General features: G+C 37.0%; 1 protein-coding gene across 3 annotated transcripts in view; it reads right to left on the reverse strand.

Annotated features, from left to right (window-relative positions):
• Positions 1-21,882, reverse strand: part of LOC306873384 (serine/threonine-protein kinase N1-like) — a 41,421-nt gene that overhangs the window by 2,028 nt on the left and 17,511 nt on the right. For 2 of the 3 annotated variants that reach the window (XM_079422641.1, XM_079422643.1), the window contains exons 2-21: positions 14,383-14,683; positions 12,848-12,996; positions 11,955-12,075; positions 7,158-7,303; positions 5,908-6,121; positions 5,595-5,789; positions 5,143-5,252; positions 4,443-4,586; positions 4,204-4,279; positions 3,912-4,041; positions 3,145-3,232; positions 2,974-3,056; positions 2,809-2,884; positions 2,607-2,698; positions 2,345-2,521; positions 1,558-1,620; positions 1,392-1,468; positions 1,153-1,295; positions 960-1,067; positions 778-858 (exon numbers count right to left, since the gene is read on the reverse strand). In XM_079422641.1, coding sequence (XP_079278767.1) covers positions 778-858; positions 960-1,067; positions 1,153-1,295; positions 1,392-1,468; positions 1,558-1,620; positions 2,345-2,521; positions 2,607-2,698; positions 2,809-2,884; positions 2,974-3,056; positions 3,145-3,232; positions 3,912-4,041; positions 4,204-4,279; positions 4,443-4,586; positions 5,143-5,252; positions 5,595-5,789; positions 5,908-6,121; positions 7,158-7,303; positions 11,955-12,075; positions 12,848-12,996; positions 14,383-14,683 — 2,574 coding nt within the window. Of the gene's footprint in view, positions 1-777; positions 859-959; positions 1,068-1,152; positions 1,296-1,391; positions 1,469-1,557; positions 1,621-2,344; positions 2,522-2,606; positions 2,699-2,808; positions 2,885-2,973; positions 3,057-3,144; positions 3,233-3,911; positions 4,042-4,203; positions 4,280-4,442; positions 4,587-5,142; positions 5,253-5,594; positions 5,790-5,907; positions 6,122-7,157; positions 7,304-11,954; positions 12,076-12,847; positions 12,997-14,382; positions 14,684-16,276; positions 16,397-21,882 lie in introns of those variants that run through there. The other variant, XM_079422642.1, reaches the window with a different exon arrangement.

The following is a 21,882-nucleotide window of genomic DNA, read 5'->3' on the forward strand; positions in this document are numbered from 1 at the left end:
CCTGACGGTGTTAATTGTTTGGCAGTCCGTGGGACGGTCACGCCTCCCGGTTTTCATCTAAAATATCTTAAATTGTGTTCCGAAGACGAACAAAGCTTTTACGGGTTTGGAACGACATGGGGGTAAGTGATTAATGACAAAAGTTTCATTTTGGGGTGGAGTAACCCTTTAAAATATAAAATATTTAATCTGTAAAAAAAAAAAAAAATCCATTTAAATATTACAAATGAATACAGGATTCACAACATTGTTTAGTAGGTGTTCCTAAACTTTTCTGTCAGCTGAACCCCTTGGATATAAATATTAAATATAAATAATATAAATAATAAATATTTGCATGCTCACAATTCACTAATATCATTAATAATAATAATTATAATTATAAGAAGTTTTTATTTTATTTATAAAAATGAAGACAGAAAGATATTGCTGTTGTAAAATGCAATTGTACTGTAAAAAACAAAGATTTGATTTGACTCTGAAACACCCACCACACCAGTTATTTAATTACATTGCAGCTTTTAATTTCATAATTACACTAAACTATATCACGAATGCAGTCCCATTTATTTATTTGAAATTTTATATTTGATATATGATTAATAATTAGCTTTTCATCGACTGACGAACCCCCAAAGATCCATGAATCCCCATTTGGGAAACCATCATCAGATACTTTTTGAAAAAGATATTTGTTGAAGACTACATTTTAAATTATTAGTGTTTCACATACAATGACATATTATTAGTGTTTATTAAAGCAAAGATCTCTCTTACCCTGAAGAAAGGCTGTTTCTTTACATCCTCTGCATCTTTCTCACTGGAACCCAGTCGTCTTTCTGGATTTCTCCTTAGTAACTGTTTAACATAATATGATATAATTTAGCAGGGTATGTCTGCTGCAATAGCTGAATAAAATAAATGTAGGTAGGCTCAAAAAATCAGTTTGAGATATTTACCCTCCTCATGATGCCAATGGCCTCTGAGGAAAGGAACCGTGGATAACGAACTTCATCATTCACAATGCTGTCAAAAACCTCCTCTTCATCATCACCTGGAAACGGAGACTAGAAAGACAGTTTTAGATCAGACAGATGCCAAAACTGTATGAACGTTTCAAACATTTCAAATGAAAATGCTCAAATTTCTCACCTCTCCCACCAACATCTCATATATAAGCACTCCGAGTCCCCACCAGTCCACGGCTCGCGTGTACGACGTGTCTGTTAGAACCTCTGGAGCCAGAAACTCGGGAGTCCCACAGAACGTACTGGTCCGGTCCCCAAAACCCATACCTGAGAAAGAGACAAAAACAAGTCTGACAAATGCTCCTGGCTATATCAAGCACAATCAAAAGTAGGTGAAAGAGAGAGAAAAGGAAGAGACATTACCTTCTTTACACAATCCAAAGTCGGCGATCTTCACGTAACCCTCTGTGTCAAGCAGCAAGTTGTCCAATTTAAGATCTCTGGTGGGAAAACACAAAATATACACAACATATTTAAAACATCTTTAGACAAAGCCAGAATGTGTGCACACGATTGTTTGCATACTCACCGGTACACAATCTTGTTGTCGTGTAAAAACTGAAGCCCTAAAACTACACAAGCAGCATAGAACCTGAAACACACACAAACACGAATGAAAAAAGTCAACAAAAAAAGTGGGAATTTTCATTGATTAATTATATATATATATATATATATATATATATATAAAACCCCTAAACCTAAATATCACACAACAAATTCTTTAATTAATTAATAAACACAATGTTTTAAACTCTTTGTCCCCGCAATATACACTACTGTTCAAAAGTTTATGGTCAGTTACAGTTTTTTTTAATTAGTACTATTTTTTTTGTGTGTATGTTTTGTGATAGAACAAAAGAGACAGGCAGTTAAAATGTTACAAAATATTTCCATTTCATATAAATTAACTTTCTATTCATCAAGGAATTCTAAATATAAAAAATGTATCATGGTTTCCACAAAAATATTAAGCATCAAAACTGAACTTTTGAACTGTTTGATAATAATAAGGAATGTTTTATAAGCACTAAATTAGCATATCAGATCCTTCATTTCTGAAGAGTCATGTAACACTGAAGACTGGAGTAATTTCAGTTTTGCATCACAAGAATAAATTACATTTTAATATATATTAAAATAGAAAAAAGTTACTTTAAATTGTAGTAATATTTGACAATATTACTGTTTTTACTGTATTTTCGATCAAATAAATGGAGTCTTGGTGAGCATAAGAGAATTTTTCAAAAATGTAAAAATCTTTTGAACAGTAGTGTATGTAAGTGTAGCAAAACCTGACAAAACGGTTTACATACACAGCCCGAGGCTCGGTGAAGACGTCTGCGTGTATGTGCATCATTAGATCGCCGCCTGCCGTGTACTCCATGACAAAACACACATGTTCTGGAGTCTGGAAACACGCAAACAGGTTCACGAGGAAGGGGTGCTGCGCACTGTTCACCGTCTCGAAAATGCGCTTCTCACACATCAAACTGAGGGAAAAACAGAGAGAGAAACAAGAAAAAATTTAAACATCTCATGAAAATAAAATAAAAACAACAAAGTGATTTTGTTTACCTTTCAACTTCATCTCTGGCCACAATGTCTCCTTTCTTCAGGGCTTTAATGGCATACATATTGCCTGACTTCTTGTATTCCGTCAACAGCACCTGACAGACACGGATATGATATGATGAAAATTTCAAACAGAAAGAGAGCTAGGAAGAAAGAAGTTGTAGGATCAAAGAAATGATTGAAGGCCAGGAAGCTTGAAGACTACCTTTCCAAAATGGCCTCTGCCAAGTACAGCTATTAGTCGGAAATCCTGCAGGCTCAAAGGAGTCTTCTTCTGTTTGCTGCACACACACAAACACACACATACTTAGAAAGCACTATAAAGGCTCAGATGTACCTGGGAATCTTCATATCGTGTGTTTGAGTGTACCTGCTCAGTGAATGTGTTCTGATTTGGCGTTCAGGTGTGGTGAGGTCTGGAGCGGAGACGGGTTCCGTGTCTGGCTGCCGCTCCTGTGCCAAGAAGCAGAGAAAGGGGAGGAGTTACAGAGAGATGGGCGGGGTTAAAGAGAAAGAGGAGGAATTATAGAGAGTCTCTCACTGGAGTGCTTGTATCTGGCACATCTCGTCGAATGTCCACCTTCATCGGTGAGTCATAGTCTAAACTCAACTTCTCCACCAATATCTCCCTGTAACACACAAACACAGATAAGTAACAGCAACAAAATTCACATTACACCTTTTTTGACATTAGTACATGATCATGAGCTAGTTAATCAAATCCACTTATTGTACGATGCTAATACTAGTGTGTATTGTTTATTAGATTAGTTGTAGTCTAGTTGAGGTTCAGACTTGGATAACAGGTAAGCGTTTATGTATGCTGATTTAAAAGATAAATAAAAGCAAAAATGGAAGTCTACAATATCCTGGTTATTCTTTCCCATATAATAAAAGTAAAATAAAAGTAAATATTTAATAATAATAATTCACACTGTTGCTTTTAAGGAACCCATTCAATTTGATTATACAACAACAACAACAACAATGAAAACAATAATAATTATTATTATTTATTTTATTGTAGTAAATTATATAAATGAAACAAACCAATAAAGAAATATTACTATAGTAATACAACGTTTGTAAGTACTGTAAGATTAAAATAAGTACTTAATTATTATTATTATTTTATTTTTTTACAGAACAACAGTAATCTTACAATACTAATATTAATCTTAAAAGCATTTATTTAGAATTGGACACATTTGGGAAGATTATACATGCTCAGCGGATGATCCTTTGAATTATTTTTACATATCTGTGAATGCATATGTACTGTAATGTCTGTATTTGTGTGTGATTTACCCTGTCTGTACTGTGTGTGCCTGAGGGCTGTAGGTTCCTGTGTTGTTGACGGTTGGTATGGCATTCCTCAGTAACCTCACCCATGTGCCGATATCAACGTTCATCTGCCGAGCTCGCAAGAATGCTTTTCCTGCATGTGACCACAAACACACACGCTGTTTGACCTCTGACCACTAGATGGAGCTCAACACCATTCAAGTCACATGTCATAAATTAAAGTCAACATGAAATGACATTCAGCTTGATTTTAAGTGCATTTATTGTAAACAGAGACAACATTTCTGTCTTTTACCCTGTTGTTTGGAGAAAACTTTCTTCTGCCGTTTTAGCCGTGGAACCCTCTCGATCACGGGGTTAAAGAAGGTAACCTGAGGCAAACAGATGGTACACATATGTCACCCACATATTTCAATGCTGGCCAGTTTTGTACATCTCTTTGGTTTGGGTGCATTTATAAAGTAAACTAAACAAAGCAGTGAGGCAGAATTGGGGTGGGATAAAACATATTTTTGAGTGCACATGTGTGTGTACCTCTGCCAGCAGCAGTCCCTGTGGCTCTAGCTCTAGTTGTACTCTGTGTTTCTGGTTGTCCAGGAAATCCTCCAACTTGAGAAATTTCAGCGCACACAGAGATCGGTAATCTCTCCAGTACACTGCGATCTCCATCTCTCTGGACTGCACACATAAAGACACAATGATCAATATCAGTATCAGAGACAGCTTTTTTTAGTATTACATTTACTTTTATTTATACTTTTGGCAGATGTTTGCACTGCATCGAAGTTATACATTTACATTTGATCAGTTCTTCAATATTATTTGCAATATATATTATTATAGTATTTATTCATTTTAAAATAGCTTTTGATTTTATATTTTTAGTTTTCATTTTCATTTTAGTTGACATTTTAGTAATTTTGTTATGTGCTTTTGTCATTATTATTATTAGTTTACTGTACGGATATTATATACACTGAAAAAGACATAGTACCATGCAGGTCCTAATTTGCATGGCTGTTAATCATTCTGCATTTTGTCCTAGATAAGAATAGCATGCCCTTGCTTGTGTAAGAGTTATTTGAGATGGTCCAGCAGTAAAGTCACTGATGTTACCCAGCTAGCGGATTTTGATTTTGTAATTATAATTACAGCCTACTGCCTGGAGCTTTAATTAATGAAACAGACACTGAACTTCTAATCTGTGTAAATCTACTTTTAACTATTAACTCACTCGCTCCAGCTCTATGATGAAGGTCTGATCCCAGCCCTGTTCTCCAACCATCTTCCATGCCGTTTGACCCACGACTGTGTTATCCAGCTTCAGTACTGCACTCACCTCCGCTACGCACACACACACAGACATGAATACAAATGCATCTTTTAAATGTGATCAAATGAAGGTCAATATTTTCTGATTTCTGGTACACTCTCTAAATGATTTTTGTGTCAGTAAGTTTGTTGAATATGTCAACCAATCACTCGCCAGCATGATAATGCAACACCCCATGTGTTATAAGCTCAAATGCACTACAACCTGTTCTGTTCAATGAAAAGTGACAATGAATGTTTTCGCACATGACCGACACAACAGACTGAGTTATATCAAAACTCACACATCACCAAGGACTAATCACACTATGAATGTTACATCCTCCAAACACACACACACACACAAGCACTCACAGGAGAGTTCGTCTGTTTTGGGGGGTGTTTTTCCGCTAACACTGCCGCTGCGACTGTAAAGGCCTTTTCCACTCCGCATAAAGGACCGTCCTTCTCCTGGACTGTAACACGGCAATACTATCTGACTGCCACGGGAACGTCCGGGAACCACCTCTAGCACACCCATACAGCCCAGCAATGTGACCTGAAGAGTGCCTTCACACACACACACACACAAATAAAAACAGGATCTTAGAAGTCAGTACCTGATGACTTCTATGAAACTAAATTAAATAAACAGGCATTTATCGGTGTAAAAGATGTTTTTGAATACCTGTGAGGGGAGAGGGTTTGGAGAGTGTGCTGTACTGGTTGTGCACATAGGGGGCGCCGTGTCGAGAACTGAACGCTGGTGAGGAGGCTAACACCAGCTCCTCTTTGATAAGAGATGCTTTGGGATGATCTTCAGGAAGTTCTGCTAACCTCCGATCCAGTGAGTCTCTCAGCAGATCCAACCTCTGAGACGACTCGCTCAGACGACACTGAGCCTGAAGACGACGAGAGAGGAAGACGTGAGGGATGATGTATTAAAAGAGTGCAGGGGTATCAAAAGTACCAGTACTTCGGTATATAGTTGATACTACAATAATGATACGTATTACTTACTGACTTACTGTATTAGACTTAATTATTGACTTAACTGGAAAAGCAGTGTTTACTTAATTAAGATGTAATTGAAAGCTATTGTTTACGTATAATATAATGATAAAATGGGGTCTTTAAGATTTTTAAAGAGTTTTTAAAGAATTTATTAAGATTTTATTTAATTATATAGAATTTTGAATTTATTAGAATAGAATTAGAATTAGAACATGTTGGATACTTTAGAAATCATTCTAATATGCTGATTTGCTCAAGAAATTTAGCTAAAAGTTATTTTTTATAGTTTTGCTGTTTAATATTTTTGTGGAAAAAGTGATAATTTTTTCAGGATTCTCTGATGAATAGAACATTCAGAAGAACAGTATTTATTTGAAACAGAATTTACTGTCTTTACTGTCACTTTTGATCAAAAAAATAAATAATATAATATAATAATCCTGTATAATTGGGTCTGTACGATTTTTAATGTTTTTAAAGTATTTATTAATATTTCATTTAATTATATAGCATTTATTAAGCATTTATTTGATATATGCAAAAAAGAGAAAAACTGCAATATTGTGAAAGAGTCAATATATTTTAAAATGTAATTTATTCCTGTGATGCTAAGCTGAATTTTCAGCATCATTACTATAGTTTTCAGTGTCACATGATCCTTCAGAAATCATTCTAATTTGCACAAGAAATATTGCTTATTTTAGTAAAAATAGTAAAATCAATCGTGCGGTTTCAAAATTTTCGAACATTCAGAATTTATTTGAAACTGAAATGTTTTGCAACAGTGTGAGTCTTTACTGTCACTTTTGATCAATTTAATGCAGCCTTGCTCGATAAAAGTAATTCATTTATTTATTTAGAAAAAAAAAAAAACCTTATTGAGCCCAAACGATACGAGTATAATAAACGATATTAGTATAATACCTCTGACATGGCCTTTTTGTCCTGTACTTTACTGGCTCCAAGAAGTCTAAGGACATTTTTTGCTCCCTCAGCGACGGCGTGCTCTACACGGTAATGGTGTCTGAGCTCCTCAATCCGTAGCTCCATACCACATGGGTCAGGCTTTCCTGAAGAGACACACACAAACAGACATACCAGGCTATCAATATCACTCCCACAGTGAATTACACAAGCTATTAGCCTGAATGGGTCAGAGACATTTCAAACCTCATAATTAAACAGCAAGGAAGAATATCATTTCAAGATGAATCCACACAATACAGAATTCAAACGGCAAACTGTAACACCTTTTTAAATGAAAGAAAATGTATATATAAAGTACAAAACTGCAAGCTGTTTAAAATATTTTAGATAAAGACAAGCATCTCACACTGCAGGACATTGTTGTCATTGCTTGAAATGTCAACTACCCATTAACCATAAAGTAATTGAACTGAATGTGAACCCCATACAGACATCAAGTCTAAGATACAATGAATGGGACATGAGGTCGTGTGCATCTATCAGGCTTTAAAGAGGATGAGGGATGATTTCGGATCAGGACAGTGAGTTTCCATATAGTAATTACTACACTTATGCAAACTGGGATAGATGATTGTAGATCAGCCGAGGTCTAACATGCTGTCAGCTACAGACTTTTAGAAATAAGAGGATTATTAAGGATTATAAATTGAAAGATTAAGATGCTGTGGTGTTTTATTATTCTGTCATACCATCAAAAACATTAACATGCTGTTCCGGGTTTTATATAAACATATATTTTCATCTGTTTGGTTCTGTCTGAAATACAAGCAGTTCAAAGCATTCCAGTCAAATAAATAAAAAGATCCTGAGTGCTGGGAATAACGTGAGTGTTTAAAAACTTTCTCTCGATGTCTCAACAAAATTGACACTGCAGGCTGTTTACCATTTCCAGATTTTCATATAATTTTAATCTAGCTGAGACTAGAAGAGCATGTGCTTGTGTGTGAGCTAGTGCCTGTGTTAGGACTGTCCCAGTAAAATCCTTTACTGATACAGCATGATTTTTTCCCCATGAGCTGCTTCGAATGAAGACTTGGGGGGGGGTGGCATGACAAAAGACAGAGTCGGAGGGAAAATTTCACTTGAATGAGTGGACCTATAAAGAGGGATAATGAGACAGAGAAAAAAACATGACAAGTATTGAAGGATCGACCGCAGAGGTTTTCGTGTCCTAATAAGGCATGAAGCCGAATACAGTGACATAATTTCAGAAACACACTCTCGGGGAGTGCATTGAAGGTGTATGTGTGTTTATACAGGAGTATTAAAGAATGTGTTAACTAAAGCTGCCTGTAACATTTTTGTTTCATATGATATGATACGGTCCCTGGTCTATCTGAATTATGATATAATAAGCTATAATTACTGCAAAATCATGTAAAGCTTAGGCGTGTTTGTGCTCTGTTTATTATCATAATACAAGAGAATTTTTAATTTTACAGCAATAGCATTTTAAATTATATTTTGTACTGCAAAAACATAAACAAAATACTATATATATATATATATATATATATATATATATATATATATATACACAATCATGGCCAAAAATATCGGCGCCCTTGCAATTCTGTCAGAAAATGCAACCCTTCTCTCTGAAAACTGTTGCAGTTGCAAATGTTTATTTTTTTTGTTTGCATTGGAACAACACGAGAAACAGAGAAGAAAAGTCAAATCTGATACAATTCCACACAGAACCCAAAAAATGCACTGGACAAAATTATTGGCACCCTTAACTTAATATTTGGTAGCATCCCTTTGGAAAAAAATAACTGAAATCAGTCGCTTCCTGTAACCATGAACCATGAGTTTCTTACACCTCTCTACTGGAATTTTGGACCACTCTTCTTTTGCAAAATGCTCCAGGTCATTCAGATTTGATGGATGCCTTCTCCCAACTGCTGTTTTGAGATCTCTCCACAGGTGTTCTATGGGATTCAGATCTGGACTCATTGCTGGCCATTTCAGAACTCTCCAACGCTTTGTTTGTAACCATTTCTGAGTGCTTTTTGAAGTGTGTTTCGGGTCATTGTCCTGCTGGAAGACCCATGACCTTTGGTGGAGACGCAGCTTTCTGACACTGGCCACTACGTTGCGCCCCAAAATTCTTTGGTAATCATCAGATTTCATGATACCGTTCACACAGTCAAGGCATCCAGTGCCAGAAGCAGCAAAGCAACCCCAAAACATCTTTGAACCTCCACCATGTTTGACTGTAGGGACTGTGTTCTTTTCTTTGAGGGCCTCATTTCTTTTTCTGTAAACAGTGCAATGATGTCCTTAACCAAAAAACTCTACTTTTGTCTTATCTGTCCACAGTACGTTCTCCCAGAAGGATTGTGGTTTTGTCACATAAGTTTGGGCAAACTCCAGTCTTGCTTTTTTATGTCTTTGTGTCAGCAGTGGTGTCCTCCTGGGTCTCCTACCATAGCGTCCCTTTTCATTCAGATGGCGACGGATAGTGCGAGCTGACACTGTTGTGCCCTGTGTCTGCAGATCAGCTTGAATTTGTTAATCGGGGTTCTTTATCCACCATCCGAACAATCCTTCGTTGTAATTTTTCATTAATTTTGCTCTTCCGTCCACATCCAGGGAGTTTAGCTACAGTGCCATGGGCTGTAAACCTATTGCGCACAGTGGACACAGGAACATTAAGATCTCTGGAGATGGACTTGTAGCCTTGAGATTGTCCATGTTTTTCCACAATTTTTCCCCTCAAATCTACAAACTCTTTACACTTTGTTCTTTTCTCCATGCTCAGTGGGACACACAACACAAAGGTTGAGTCAATTTTTCTCCATTTGAACTGGTCGCCAGTGTGATTACTATATTGCCCACACCTGTTACTTGCTACAGGTGTGTCTAAATACAAATTACAGGACCATCACATGCTTGAAAAGCAATTATTTCTTACAATTTTGACAAGGTGCCAATAATTTTGTCCAGTCCATTTTTGAGTTCTGTGTGAAATTTTATCAAGTTTGCTCTGTTTTTTTGTGTTGTTGCAGTGCAAACAAAAACAATAAGCATGTGAATACCAAAACATTTGCAATTGGAACAATTTTCTGAGAGAAGCCATTTTTGGCCATGACTGTATATGCAGTGGGGAAAAAATTATTTGATCCCCTGCTGATTTTGTACATTTGCCCACTGACACAGAAATGGTCAGTCTATAATTTTAATGGTAGGTTTATTTGAACAGTGAGAGATGGAATAACAACAACAAAAAATCCAGAAAAACGCATTTCAAAAAAGTTATAAATTGATTTGCATTTTAATGAGTAAAATAATTATTTGACCCCTTCACAAAACATGACTTATTACTTGGTGGCAAATCCCTTGTTGGAAATCACAGAGGTCAGACGTTTCTTGTAGTTGGCCACCAGGTTTGCACATAACTCAGGAGGGATTTTGTCCCACTCCTCTTTGCAGATCCTCTCCAAGTCATTAAGGTTTCGAGGCTGACGTTTGGCAACTCGAACCTTTAGCTCCCTCCACAGATTTTCTATGGGATTAAGGTCTGGAGACTGGCTAGGCCACTCCAGGACCTTAATGTGTTTCCTCTTGAGCCACTCAATTGTTGACTTGGCCGTGTGTTTTGGGTCATTGTCATGCTGGAATACCCATCCACGACCCATTTTCAATGCCCTGGTTGGCTTCAATGCCCTGGCCCTGACGGTACATGGCCCTGTCCATCGTCCCTTTGATGCGGTGCAGTTGTCCTGTCCCCTTAGCAGAAAAACACCCCCAAAGTATAATGTTTCCACCTCCATGTTTGACACTGGGGATGGTGTTCTCGGGGTCATAGGCAGCATTCATCCTCCTCCAAACACGGCGAGTTGAGTTAATGCCAAAGAGCTCGATTTTGGTCTCATCTGAGCACTTGAACACTTTCCCCCAGTTCTCCTCTGAATCATTGGCAAACTTCAGACGGGCCTGTACATGTGCTGCAGGATTTCAGTTCCTTCACGGCGTAGTGTGTTACCAATTGTTTTCTTGGTGACTATGGTCCCAGCTGCTTTGAAATCATTGACAAGATCCTCCCGTGTAGTTCTGGGCTGATTCCTCACCGTTCTCATGATCATTGAAACTCCACGAGGTGTGCATCTTGCATGAAGCCCCAGGCCGAGGGAGATTGACAGTTATTTTGTGTTTCTTCCATTTACGAATAATCGCACCAACTGTTGTCACCTTCTCACCAAGCTGCTTGGCGATGGTCTCGTAGCCCATTCCAGCCTTGTGTAGGTCTACAATCTTGTCCCTGACATCCTTGGACAGCTCTTTGGTCTTGGCCATGGTGGAGAGTTTGGAACCTGATTGATTGATTGCTTCTGTGGACAGATGTCTTTTATACAGGTAACAAGCTGAGATTAGGAACACTCCCTTTAAGGGGCTCCTTACTTCCTTCCCAGACAGCTGGGAGCCAGAAATATTGCTGATTGATAGGGGATCCAATAATCATTTGACTCATTAAAATGCAAATCAATTTATAACTTTTTTGAAATGCGTTTTTCTGGATTTTTTTGTTGTTATTCTGTCTCTCACTGTTAAAATAAACCTACCATTAAAATTATAGAAGATTGCATAAACACTGTATACTCCACACCCTGAAAACACACACCACTCGTCTTCTGGGATTTAGGTGGTTATTGATCTGTTTTGTTCTTTGCTCATCTATGAAATCAGAATCTAAAAGCAACAATGCAGTAGCACACACACACTCAGCCATACCCTGTATATCATCGGTGTGTTCATAGGCCTGCACTGCTTTCCGGATCTGCATGCGAATGATGTCAATCTTTGTCTTGCTGTCCTGTAGCATTTGTTGAGCTGTCTGCAACATCTTCTTATCCTAAAAACCCACACAAACACACACCATTGTAGTTAGTAAACAGTGCGTAAACATCTTTTGACAGACTGGCTCCGTTCTGAAATCTAGTGAGCTGCCTTGCTGCCTACATAAGCTGCACTGGAGCATACAATACTCTAATACTCAAAAACAGCACACACAAATATTAGATAAAATACTACATTTGTAATCACACTGAACTACTTCTATTTTCACTTTGAGTCTCGAATGACATTTTTAAAAATAATGACTGTCTTGCCTCATCTAGCATCTTCCCAGAACACCAAAATGCATTCTGGGATTGCCTTCACCATGAATATGAGATGCTGCCTTTGAATTTGGAAGCAGCATAATTGAGTTGACTGCATTTACAGCGAGCACGCCAATGATGCCTCTGTAGGTACACTACTGTTCAAAAGTATGGGGTCAGTAAGATTTGTTTTTAAAGAAATGAATACTTTCATTCAGCAAGGACGCATTAAATTGGCAGTAAAGTATTGCATCGTTATAAACAAATCCTATTTCTAATAAATGCTTTTCTTTTGACCTTCATATTTATCAAAGCCTCCTGAATAAAAATATTACAAAAATAAGCAGCACAACTGTTTTCAACACTGATAATAATAAAAAACACAATAGTATTATTTTTACTGTATTTTTCATCAAATAAATGGAACTTTGAACATAAAAGACTTCTTTCAAAGACCAAAAAAAATCTTACCAACCCCGATCACAAGTTTTGGAACAGAGCCTGTGTGTGTGTGCATCAGTATACCTTAGTGGAGCCGTTGGCATAGATGGGGATCATATTTTCGGCCCCCTGTTTGACTTTGAGTTCGATGTTCAACTGTCTTTCCAGGGCAGCGATTCTCTCTTTATGCGCCGAAGACCTGCTCTCTGCTCCCGGAGACTGAGGAGCATCATCTAGGCATAAGAAGTAAAAAAAAGTTAGCCAAGGGATATAAGAACGGGACTTGCAATGTGTAAAATCAGGGTTTTTGATATGAAAACATGAATTAATAATATTTCAGGCATCTATAATTTCTGTCTTTAAACATATGTGTTTTTATTGCATTTAAATATTTATGAGTATTGGAAAGCAGCTGTACAAATTTAAAACCCACCCCAACCCATCCCACCCCTTGGTCGACTCAAATAAATAAATAATAATAATAAACACATTAATTAATATTAATAGATAAACAAATAACAATAAAATATTTTTACATAAATATACATAAAATATTAATACATAAAAATAACGTAATACATAAAAAAGGAGGTGCCTGGCAGATTATACTGAGTTTTAAGATTCTGGAAGGATTTTAAACCACTATCATCATAGATATCTCCCAGAGTGTTTAGTCCATTGCAGACAATGAAATGGAGTACTGACTGACAAAAGGTTATTATTGTGGAAAATAGGCGAATGCCTATGCCATTTTGTAGCTAGTTGTTGTGAACGTCTTTCAAAATCCCTCCATGTGGAGAGGAGATGGGCTACAATGGGACCAAACCAAAATGTACACTGCCTAAGCGGAACTCCCGAAAAAACAAGATTCTTCAATTTATACGGATAAACGATAGATTCCTCAATTGCTCTCCAAGACACAGAAGCGTCAGGATTAAACCAAACTGCTAAAGGGTGGAGGGAAAAGGCTTGAGCATACAGTCTAAAATTAAGGAAAGAAAGACCTCCATGTAATAATCTACATCGTTGTAAGGTAGTCAGTTTAATACGAGGACGTTTCCCATCCCATATATACCGTGAAACAAATGAATCTAGTTTATTCCAGTAGCCAACCGGTGGAGCGAGAGGAATCATGGAAGAAAAGAAATTAATACGTGGGAGAACATTCATTTTAATATAGTTTAGCATTCAGATACGTTACATCGCAAATATGGAAATATTATGGAATATTTGGATTTGTGCCGAATGAGAGAGGTAGGATACACGAGCACAAAGCCCCATTTCGCAAACAGTTGAGTGTGCAAGCCTTTAAAGTATACTCCTTTGTCAGTCTATGTGAGAGATGCGTTCAGAATCAGCACACGGTCACTGTTTAGTGGGCTTTGTTTTCAAGTGCGCAACTCACAGCATTCGCTGTTCTTCTGCTGGCGGTTATCAAACAGTGTTGTTTTGCTGCGGGCACCCACTTCTGGATTGAGGGTAAATTGCTTGTATTCGTTATAAGGCCTCATGCACTGAACCGAGATGTCCGTACCGTGACGGACATGGTTCGGAAGCTTATTTTTATTCATGGTATCACTGTCATCATCACTCATGCACAGCAGTCAGTGTCCACTCACCACGTGAATCATCCGTTCCTTTGACGACGATATGAGCGTCCAGCTCTTGTAGCTGAGCGTGGAGCGAGTCCAGGCGTCGATTGGAGCTCCGCAACTGACTCTCCACCTGCTGAGCATTTCGTTTATCGGTATTGGCTCTGCGGAGATTCTCTGCTCCCTCTTTAATCTTCAGCTCCTTCCGGATTTCCCTACGGATTCGCTCTCGCTGTTCATCCAACCGCTGCTGAACACTCGAGTCAGAGAAATCGGAGCTGTGGTCCAAGCCTAGCTGCTCTAGTACTGACAACTCACCGGGATCACTCTGCAAAACAGAAAGATGAAGTTTAAAGATGAAGCACTCCGAGTCTGAACTGCAGCTCAAAGTCAAATTCAGCTTTAGATATCCTAAGAGATCTTAATTATTCACTAAATGCACTCCATTGAGAACACTTCATTATCATCTTAGGACTGAATGATATAGCCAGACTTTTGAATGTTGGCATAAAGTCTCATCTGGCCACAATGTGCCCACAGGAAAACTGACCAGCAAGTCTTGCTTTTAGATGCTGTTGGGTAAATCTGAAATCTATGAGATCTGAAAAATAAACAACCAAAACAAAGGTGCAGCAATTTCAACTACATAACTTAGAAACAAATTTGTGCTTTAGGATATAGGCTACTGTTTACCTATTATTAGCCTACTTCTTTAAACATGTCCCTTTAAACAACTCTATTTCAGGGTGGATTGATATAAACCTTGACTATAAAACTTGACTCCTGGAAATTGTGTAGAGGTCAGATTGGAAAAACTTTTGCTATATACACCAGCCATATTCTCTGTAACATAACATGAAAAATTTTGAGAATATCCTGAAGAATCTCTCAGAAACTGTGGAGAATACACTTCGGATCTATGGCCCAAAACACAAGTACCCACAAACAAACTAAAAAGTGCCTATCACTCCACTTGGAAGTTACTCACATTAGATTTACACAGCTCTGAAACCAACTAACTACAAATTAACGGTGAATTCTAGACATTTGGGGTCATTTTCCCTATTGTTTTCCATCCTGCTAGTTATGACTTCCACGTTGGGATACTATTCACTGCTCCAAAGATACCCCTGCCTGCCAGAAACAAATTGGCCAAAAAAGTTTGCAAGATATCAGCTTTTACTGGTTTAACAAATGAAAATCTGCACCATTTGAAATCTGTCAGTTTATAAATGTTATTTTATTATACTCCAGAAGATTTTGAGAGAGAGAGAATGTTTTTTTTTTTAGGTAAATATGCTTCAATTTGCCGAATTTAGAGAGATAATATAAACTCTTAGACAAAGCGGCTTTTTAAAAGCAACCGCCATTGATTACACATGAATGCAAACAGTCTGAAGAAGTTAACTTTGACAGTAAAAAAAAAAAAAAAGAAATCAATCAATGCTGGGATGAGAAAAAAAAAGCAAATATATCAGATGCAGAAGGACTAGGATGGATCTTTCACTTAGAACTAGCTGTTAAAATCTTATGTAAAAATGAAAAACACACAACAACCGCTTGCCAAAACTTCAAAAGAACACTGGAGATTTAGTTACACACTAAAACCACTTTATAAAACCTCAAACACATGTTTTACAGGTTACACTCGTTTGCACACTAGTTACACCCATTAAACAATCAAGGACAGTCAGCCAACACATTTTTTCACAATTACACAATTTTTAATATTGTTTTACTATCTACCAGTCATAATTTGTGAAACTGAACACTACAGTGTCAATAATCTCTAATTGATTTGCTGTAGCAACTCTGTCCTGTACTCAACCTAAGGGAAACACACCCAACTGGCAAAAAAGCCCCTTTTCATCTGTTGAAATTATTTTGAAAACCAACAGCCCTGTCAATCATAAAATGTCACCTGTATTTCCAGATATTCCCAGTGATCCCATTCACCAGACCAACACATTCTCCTCTCTCCGGCAATGAGACCAATATCCAGTAGCATAGAAACAGAGTGACAGAGGGAGACGGAGGAAAAGAGAGCGAAAGAGGTGAGGGAAGGGAAAGCTGTGGTCGAGGGGTCGCCCTCCCTGTGCAGGATATCCGGTTAAACCTCTGCACGCTCTCTTCCTGTTTTCTGCGACGCTTGGCTTTACTAGATGACACCAGTATTGTTTCCATGTACACGCATCTTTTCACTGTCAAGTAATTATACCCATGTTTCAATAGCATTTATCTTACGATGTGCAAGTGTTGATAATATATCTGTTTATAAAAACTGTTGAAGTACTAATGTGCCTTCATTCAGTGTGACAGAAGACCTCTAAGAAACTAAGGCAGGAAGGACCTTTATAAACAATTGAGAGGAACATGGAGAAAAGCATTAGTACATGTCTGTGAGAGAGGGAGATAGCGATATACCAAGATAAACTCAGTAGTGGGCGTGTGCAGAATAACCAAACGTACACGACTGTTTAAAGACTGTTTTGTGGTCGGGAAGATTTTTAAAGTTTTTGAAAGAATCTCTCATTCTCACCAAGGCCGCATTTATTTGGTCAAAAATACAGTAATACTGTGAAATACATTTACCTTTATTCATTTAGCTGATGCTTTTATCCAAAGCGACTTACAATTGCTATATATGTCAGAGGTCGCACGCCTCTGGAGCAACTAGGGGGTTAAGTGTCTTGCTCAGGGACACATTGGTGTCTCACAGTGGATTCGAACCCGGGTCTCTCACACCAAAGACATGTGTCTTATCCACAGCTATCAGTTGGCAGGAAGTTACTATCATGTTAGAACAAAAAAGAAACATGGATGAAGGGGAAAGTGAAGAGTGGGATATGTTGGACATTAAAAGGATTTATTAAAAGTGCAATAAAGCCATGAAAGTGAATCGAATCCGGTAATGACTGACGGGTGGCTTTCTGTGCACGCTAATAAACCTGCTGCTGTCTGTGTCATTAAATATTAATCAAACAACAAAAGAAAAAGAGAAAATCACTCACTGCTCAGAACTCAATAACCTTTGTAGCTTTAATTAAAAAACTAATCTATGTATATTTAATTGAAATTGTGTTGCATTTTACATTTGATTATACTTTATTTCAGTTCCTGCAGTATTTCTTACCTGAAAAATGCTACTGTTAAATAGATTTACCTGCAACATAAAGCACTGTTTATTTCATTTGTATCTTTGTTCTCTTGTACTAATTTATTTGTTCTATAGCTGGTCATTTGTTTCTTTGTTCTTAGTTTACTTGTATTCAATAAGCTTAAGAACTTTTAACTTATATTAATTAGGCTTAGTTTCTATTGTTCAGTAACTTGCAAAATAGTAAAAGTAATAGTAAAAAAACAACATGAAAATGAAACATGATAAGCTTGTGGATCATGATCATGTCTGAGAAAATCATAATATGATATTTTTGTCATATGTCCAAAAAACACACTCCAAAAGGGTCTAAAAGTGTAGCAGCTATATTGCTATGGTATAGCAGGGCATAATACATTGTTTCTCTGAGACGTTTCCATCAGATTTCTATGCAACGTATTCTAACTCTCCTTGTGTGGTTTCAATATTTCACACGTGCTGTATGACATCAACCTTGTTAATTATGAGTGGAAATTTACCCAAATTGCCAGTTTGAAATCAAAGAGCTTAAAGCAGCTGCTCTGAAGTCTTTGATGCATTCAGGTATTGTGAAACTGAAACTCACAAACAGGTCACATATGCCCAAATAAAGCAAATTTGAATTCCAATACAGTTTTAATCCTCTAAACATCTTTTTTTTTTTTTACAGCAGACACCCTGAAGATTAGCAGACCCTGTGATCAAACTGCTATCTGATAAAAGCAAGTGAACACGGAAAGCCTGAAGCTGATGCAGATAATTGCAAAAACACTATTTCAACACTAGCAGAGATTCAGTTTCAGATAAACTGGCTCAAAATGACTGTTGCAGTAAAGTTTACCTTGCACAAAAACACATGAGTCATTTACAGTAACAGAAGCGATGAGTGTATTAGAAAGATTTCTGACTCACTGGCATCAAAATAACCCTTTAGGACCAACTTACACATGGCTTTAGTTTACACAAGTAACAAAACGGTAATGTATGTAAATTAATCTGACTTTATACCTACACTGCCAGCAGTGCTTGAAGTGGAAAAAAAGAAGTGCCGGTACTCACCCGACCCCCCTTACTTATTTATTTATATTAAATAAATACGTACTTTTTAATAATTCACAATGTATAGTGCCACAATCAATCAATCAATAATTAAATATTGCTCAAGAGACTGCACTTTTCATCCACTGCTCTAATCATCCACTTTTAGACCACTAAATCGCCTGCCTTTAATATACGGATCCATTCAGAATCGCTAAATCGCTGACCACCGCATAATCAGCGTTCATTATAAAACACTCTTGCTTTTAAACCAAATACACGCTGAAAATAATAATTTTACTGACATCTGAACGCAAGTCACTATTCTCTCCGTAATCGCTGATGAAATTTACATAGTTTCTGTATAATTTCGAATCATATATAGGATCATATAGCCTAATCACCCAGACCCTGACGATTTTACTCTGAGTACCGGCAACATGTCAGAAGTGCCGGTACGCACAAACACGTGCAGGTACTCTAAAGACTAAAATATAGAAGTGCTGGTACTGCGTACCGGTGCGTACCGGCCCACTTCAAGCACTGACTGCCAGTGAAAGGTTTGGGGTTGGCAAGGATATTGTTCTCTTATGCTCACCAAGTAAAAATACTGTAAAACAGTAATAATATGATATATTTTTAAGATTAAAATTAACTGTTTTCTATTTATATATATTATACATTTAATTTATTCCTGTGATGCAAATAAATTATGGTCACATGATCCAGATATCATTCTAATTAGTGATCGACCGATATTGATTTTTTAGAACCGATACCGATACCAATTATTTGCATGTCTATGTGCCCGATAACCGATATGCAGAACCGATATTTATTTACTGTTATAAAGTAAATAAATGACTGCGTGAAGTAAGTCCATACTTCACTTTGGTTTTTCCTCCTTTCAGTCATCTTAACAAATTTTTTTTGGAGAATTAGCAGTCTTTCACGCAGGGCTCTAGACTCATTCTTCCCACTGATCTCACTTTTGCGCACGAGCACATAATTTGGTTGCAATTTGTTTTTTGTTTTTGCTACAACATTTGCATGCTGATGAACTTTTATCATAGTTTATAGTTATATGGTAACGAAAGTTTTCAACATTCAACTTGTTCTTTTTCATCTGTATTATTTGTGATTTAAATTTTGTGAACAGGAATTCCTTTTTTCGTGCGCTTTTTACTTTCAAATTTGCGATCTTGGTGTCACATTTTACAAGAAAAGATCATTGTCTGTTTTGCTTATATCTATACACCTTTAACTTTTTAAGACTAAAACAAAAGATGGATTCATTGTTATTCTTAATTAAAAAGCGCAACAACAATAAAACAGTACGTTGACAATGACAAACTCTTACATAACATTTATCAACAAAAACGAATAAGACGAGGCATGGCATAGGACACACCACATGCTGTACTATATACCTAGTATATTACAGAATGTTTAGCAAACTCTGAGGAAGCAAATAAATATTAATATATATATTTTTTTAATTAAGGAAAGCCTCCATAGCATAACCTGAGGTAAACAGCAAAGATAACAAGCTTCTCAAAACGAAAACAAAAAGAAAAGTAAAACTAAACTGGCTGTAGCTGACAGGAGTTTTTTCTACAAGAATACCACCACATTCACCTTCTCTGGTTTAAGAAGCGGTCTTTTACTTTAGTTTGAAAACAAATCCATCCGTTGCGCTCCATCCGCGACGCGCACCTTCACGCTCGTGCTGACGCGGCGAGTATGAACCAGGCTCTACCCACTAAGCGCTCGTGCTGATAGCACCTCTCTTCACGTGATCAGTGAAATCTGACTCCTGCTATAATGTGCTGCGGCTGGCAGCGCGCGCTGTATGAAGCAGACGCTTTGGAGTAGCGCAGACCTGGCACTCGTACAAATGCGACCACGTCAAATTTTAACTCGCAAACAATTACCATTTTGGTCGCAGTCTAGAGCCCTGTCATGTTCAATTTAATCTTCGTATTACAACAATAAAAAACATTTTATTTATAAAAAGCTTTAGCAGCAACACTAATATTAGCAGTAAGCAAAATGAACATAGAAAGTCTAATGTTTTCAAATGGAGAAAATAAAGGAAAGGAGTCATATCAACTTCATTTTTAACTACAGTTTTAGTAGGTTTATAAGCTGTTTAATAGGATAAAGAGTGAAGAATAATTCACTGGATAATGTTAATTCACGGAATAATATTCTCTGGAATATTGGAGTATAACAAGCATTGTATTTTATTGCATTTCTCAACTGGCATGCTCTAAATTATGCTGCTGACAGCGCGGTTTATATGCCTTTACACAGAACTATAGGCTACTCAAACTGCGATCGATCGCGGAGATAATAAATTATTAATTTCCATAGAGTTGTATTAATTTAGATGTTTATAAACGAAATAATGGTTATATAGTAAGTGTTAATACAATTTAGGGTGCTTCAAAAAAGTGAATCTTGTTAAAAGTTACATGCGGTGGCCGTGCTGAGCATTTCTTGAGCATCAACCGCTGAGTGAACTGCAATATGAAAGCGGCTTCACGAGACTAATGATGAGCATATAGACAACAGAGAGAGAATTACATTCAATGCTTTTCTTTCCAACATGCAATCATTCATGGCTGTATTATTTAATTCATGCAAAGTTACGTCTTTATTGGGAGAGGACTCGACGGATTATCTATGTGACTCCGACTTCACGAGACTAATAGACCACAGAGAGAATTAAATTCAGCGCTTTTATTTCCACCATGTGCTAATTCATGGCTGTGTTATTTCAGGCAAAGTTATAGCCTATCTTTAAAGGGACAGGGCTTGACAGAGTATCTTATTTATCATATTTCTTAGAGCCAAGTTGCATTTAAACTATATATCAGGCATTTATGTAATACATCTAATTTGTGCATTAATGCCTGTAATATTAAATAGTTTACTAACTACAGCAAATCAAGTACCTGCACGCCGTTGCTGTCTCGTCTCCCCTCAGATGCGCTGCAATTGCGATCCTGCGCGCAATTCTGAAAACGTCCACAAGATGGCGGTGTTTATCGGGGAATCCGATATTACAAAACCGATATTCGATTATGGAAAAATGCTTAAATATCGGGAAAAATATCGGTAAATCGATATATCGGTCGATCTCTAATTCTAATATGCTGATTTGCTGCTCATTTTTCTTATTTTCTTTTTCTTCTTTCTAACACTCACTGGAAATTAATATTTATAAAACACTTAATTTAATAATACTGTTAAATGTAATCTTTAGCAAATCTCAAAATGAATATGCTAAGATGCTTAAATACACTTCTTATAGGATTTAAAATATTAGTCAATTTTCTTTATTCAGA

The sequence above is a fragment of the Barbus barbus genome (genome assembly GCF_936440315.1).
Source record: "Barbus barbus genome assembly, chromosome: 8".
NCBI classification, from domain to species: domain Eukaryota; kingdom Metazoa; phylum Chordata; class Actinopteri; order Cypriniformes; family Cyprinidae; genus Barbus; species Barbus barbus.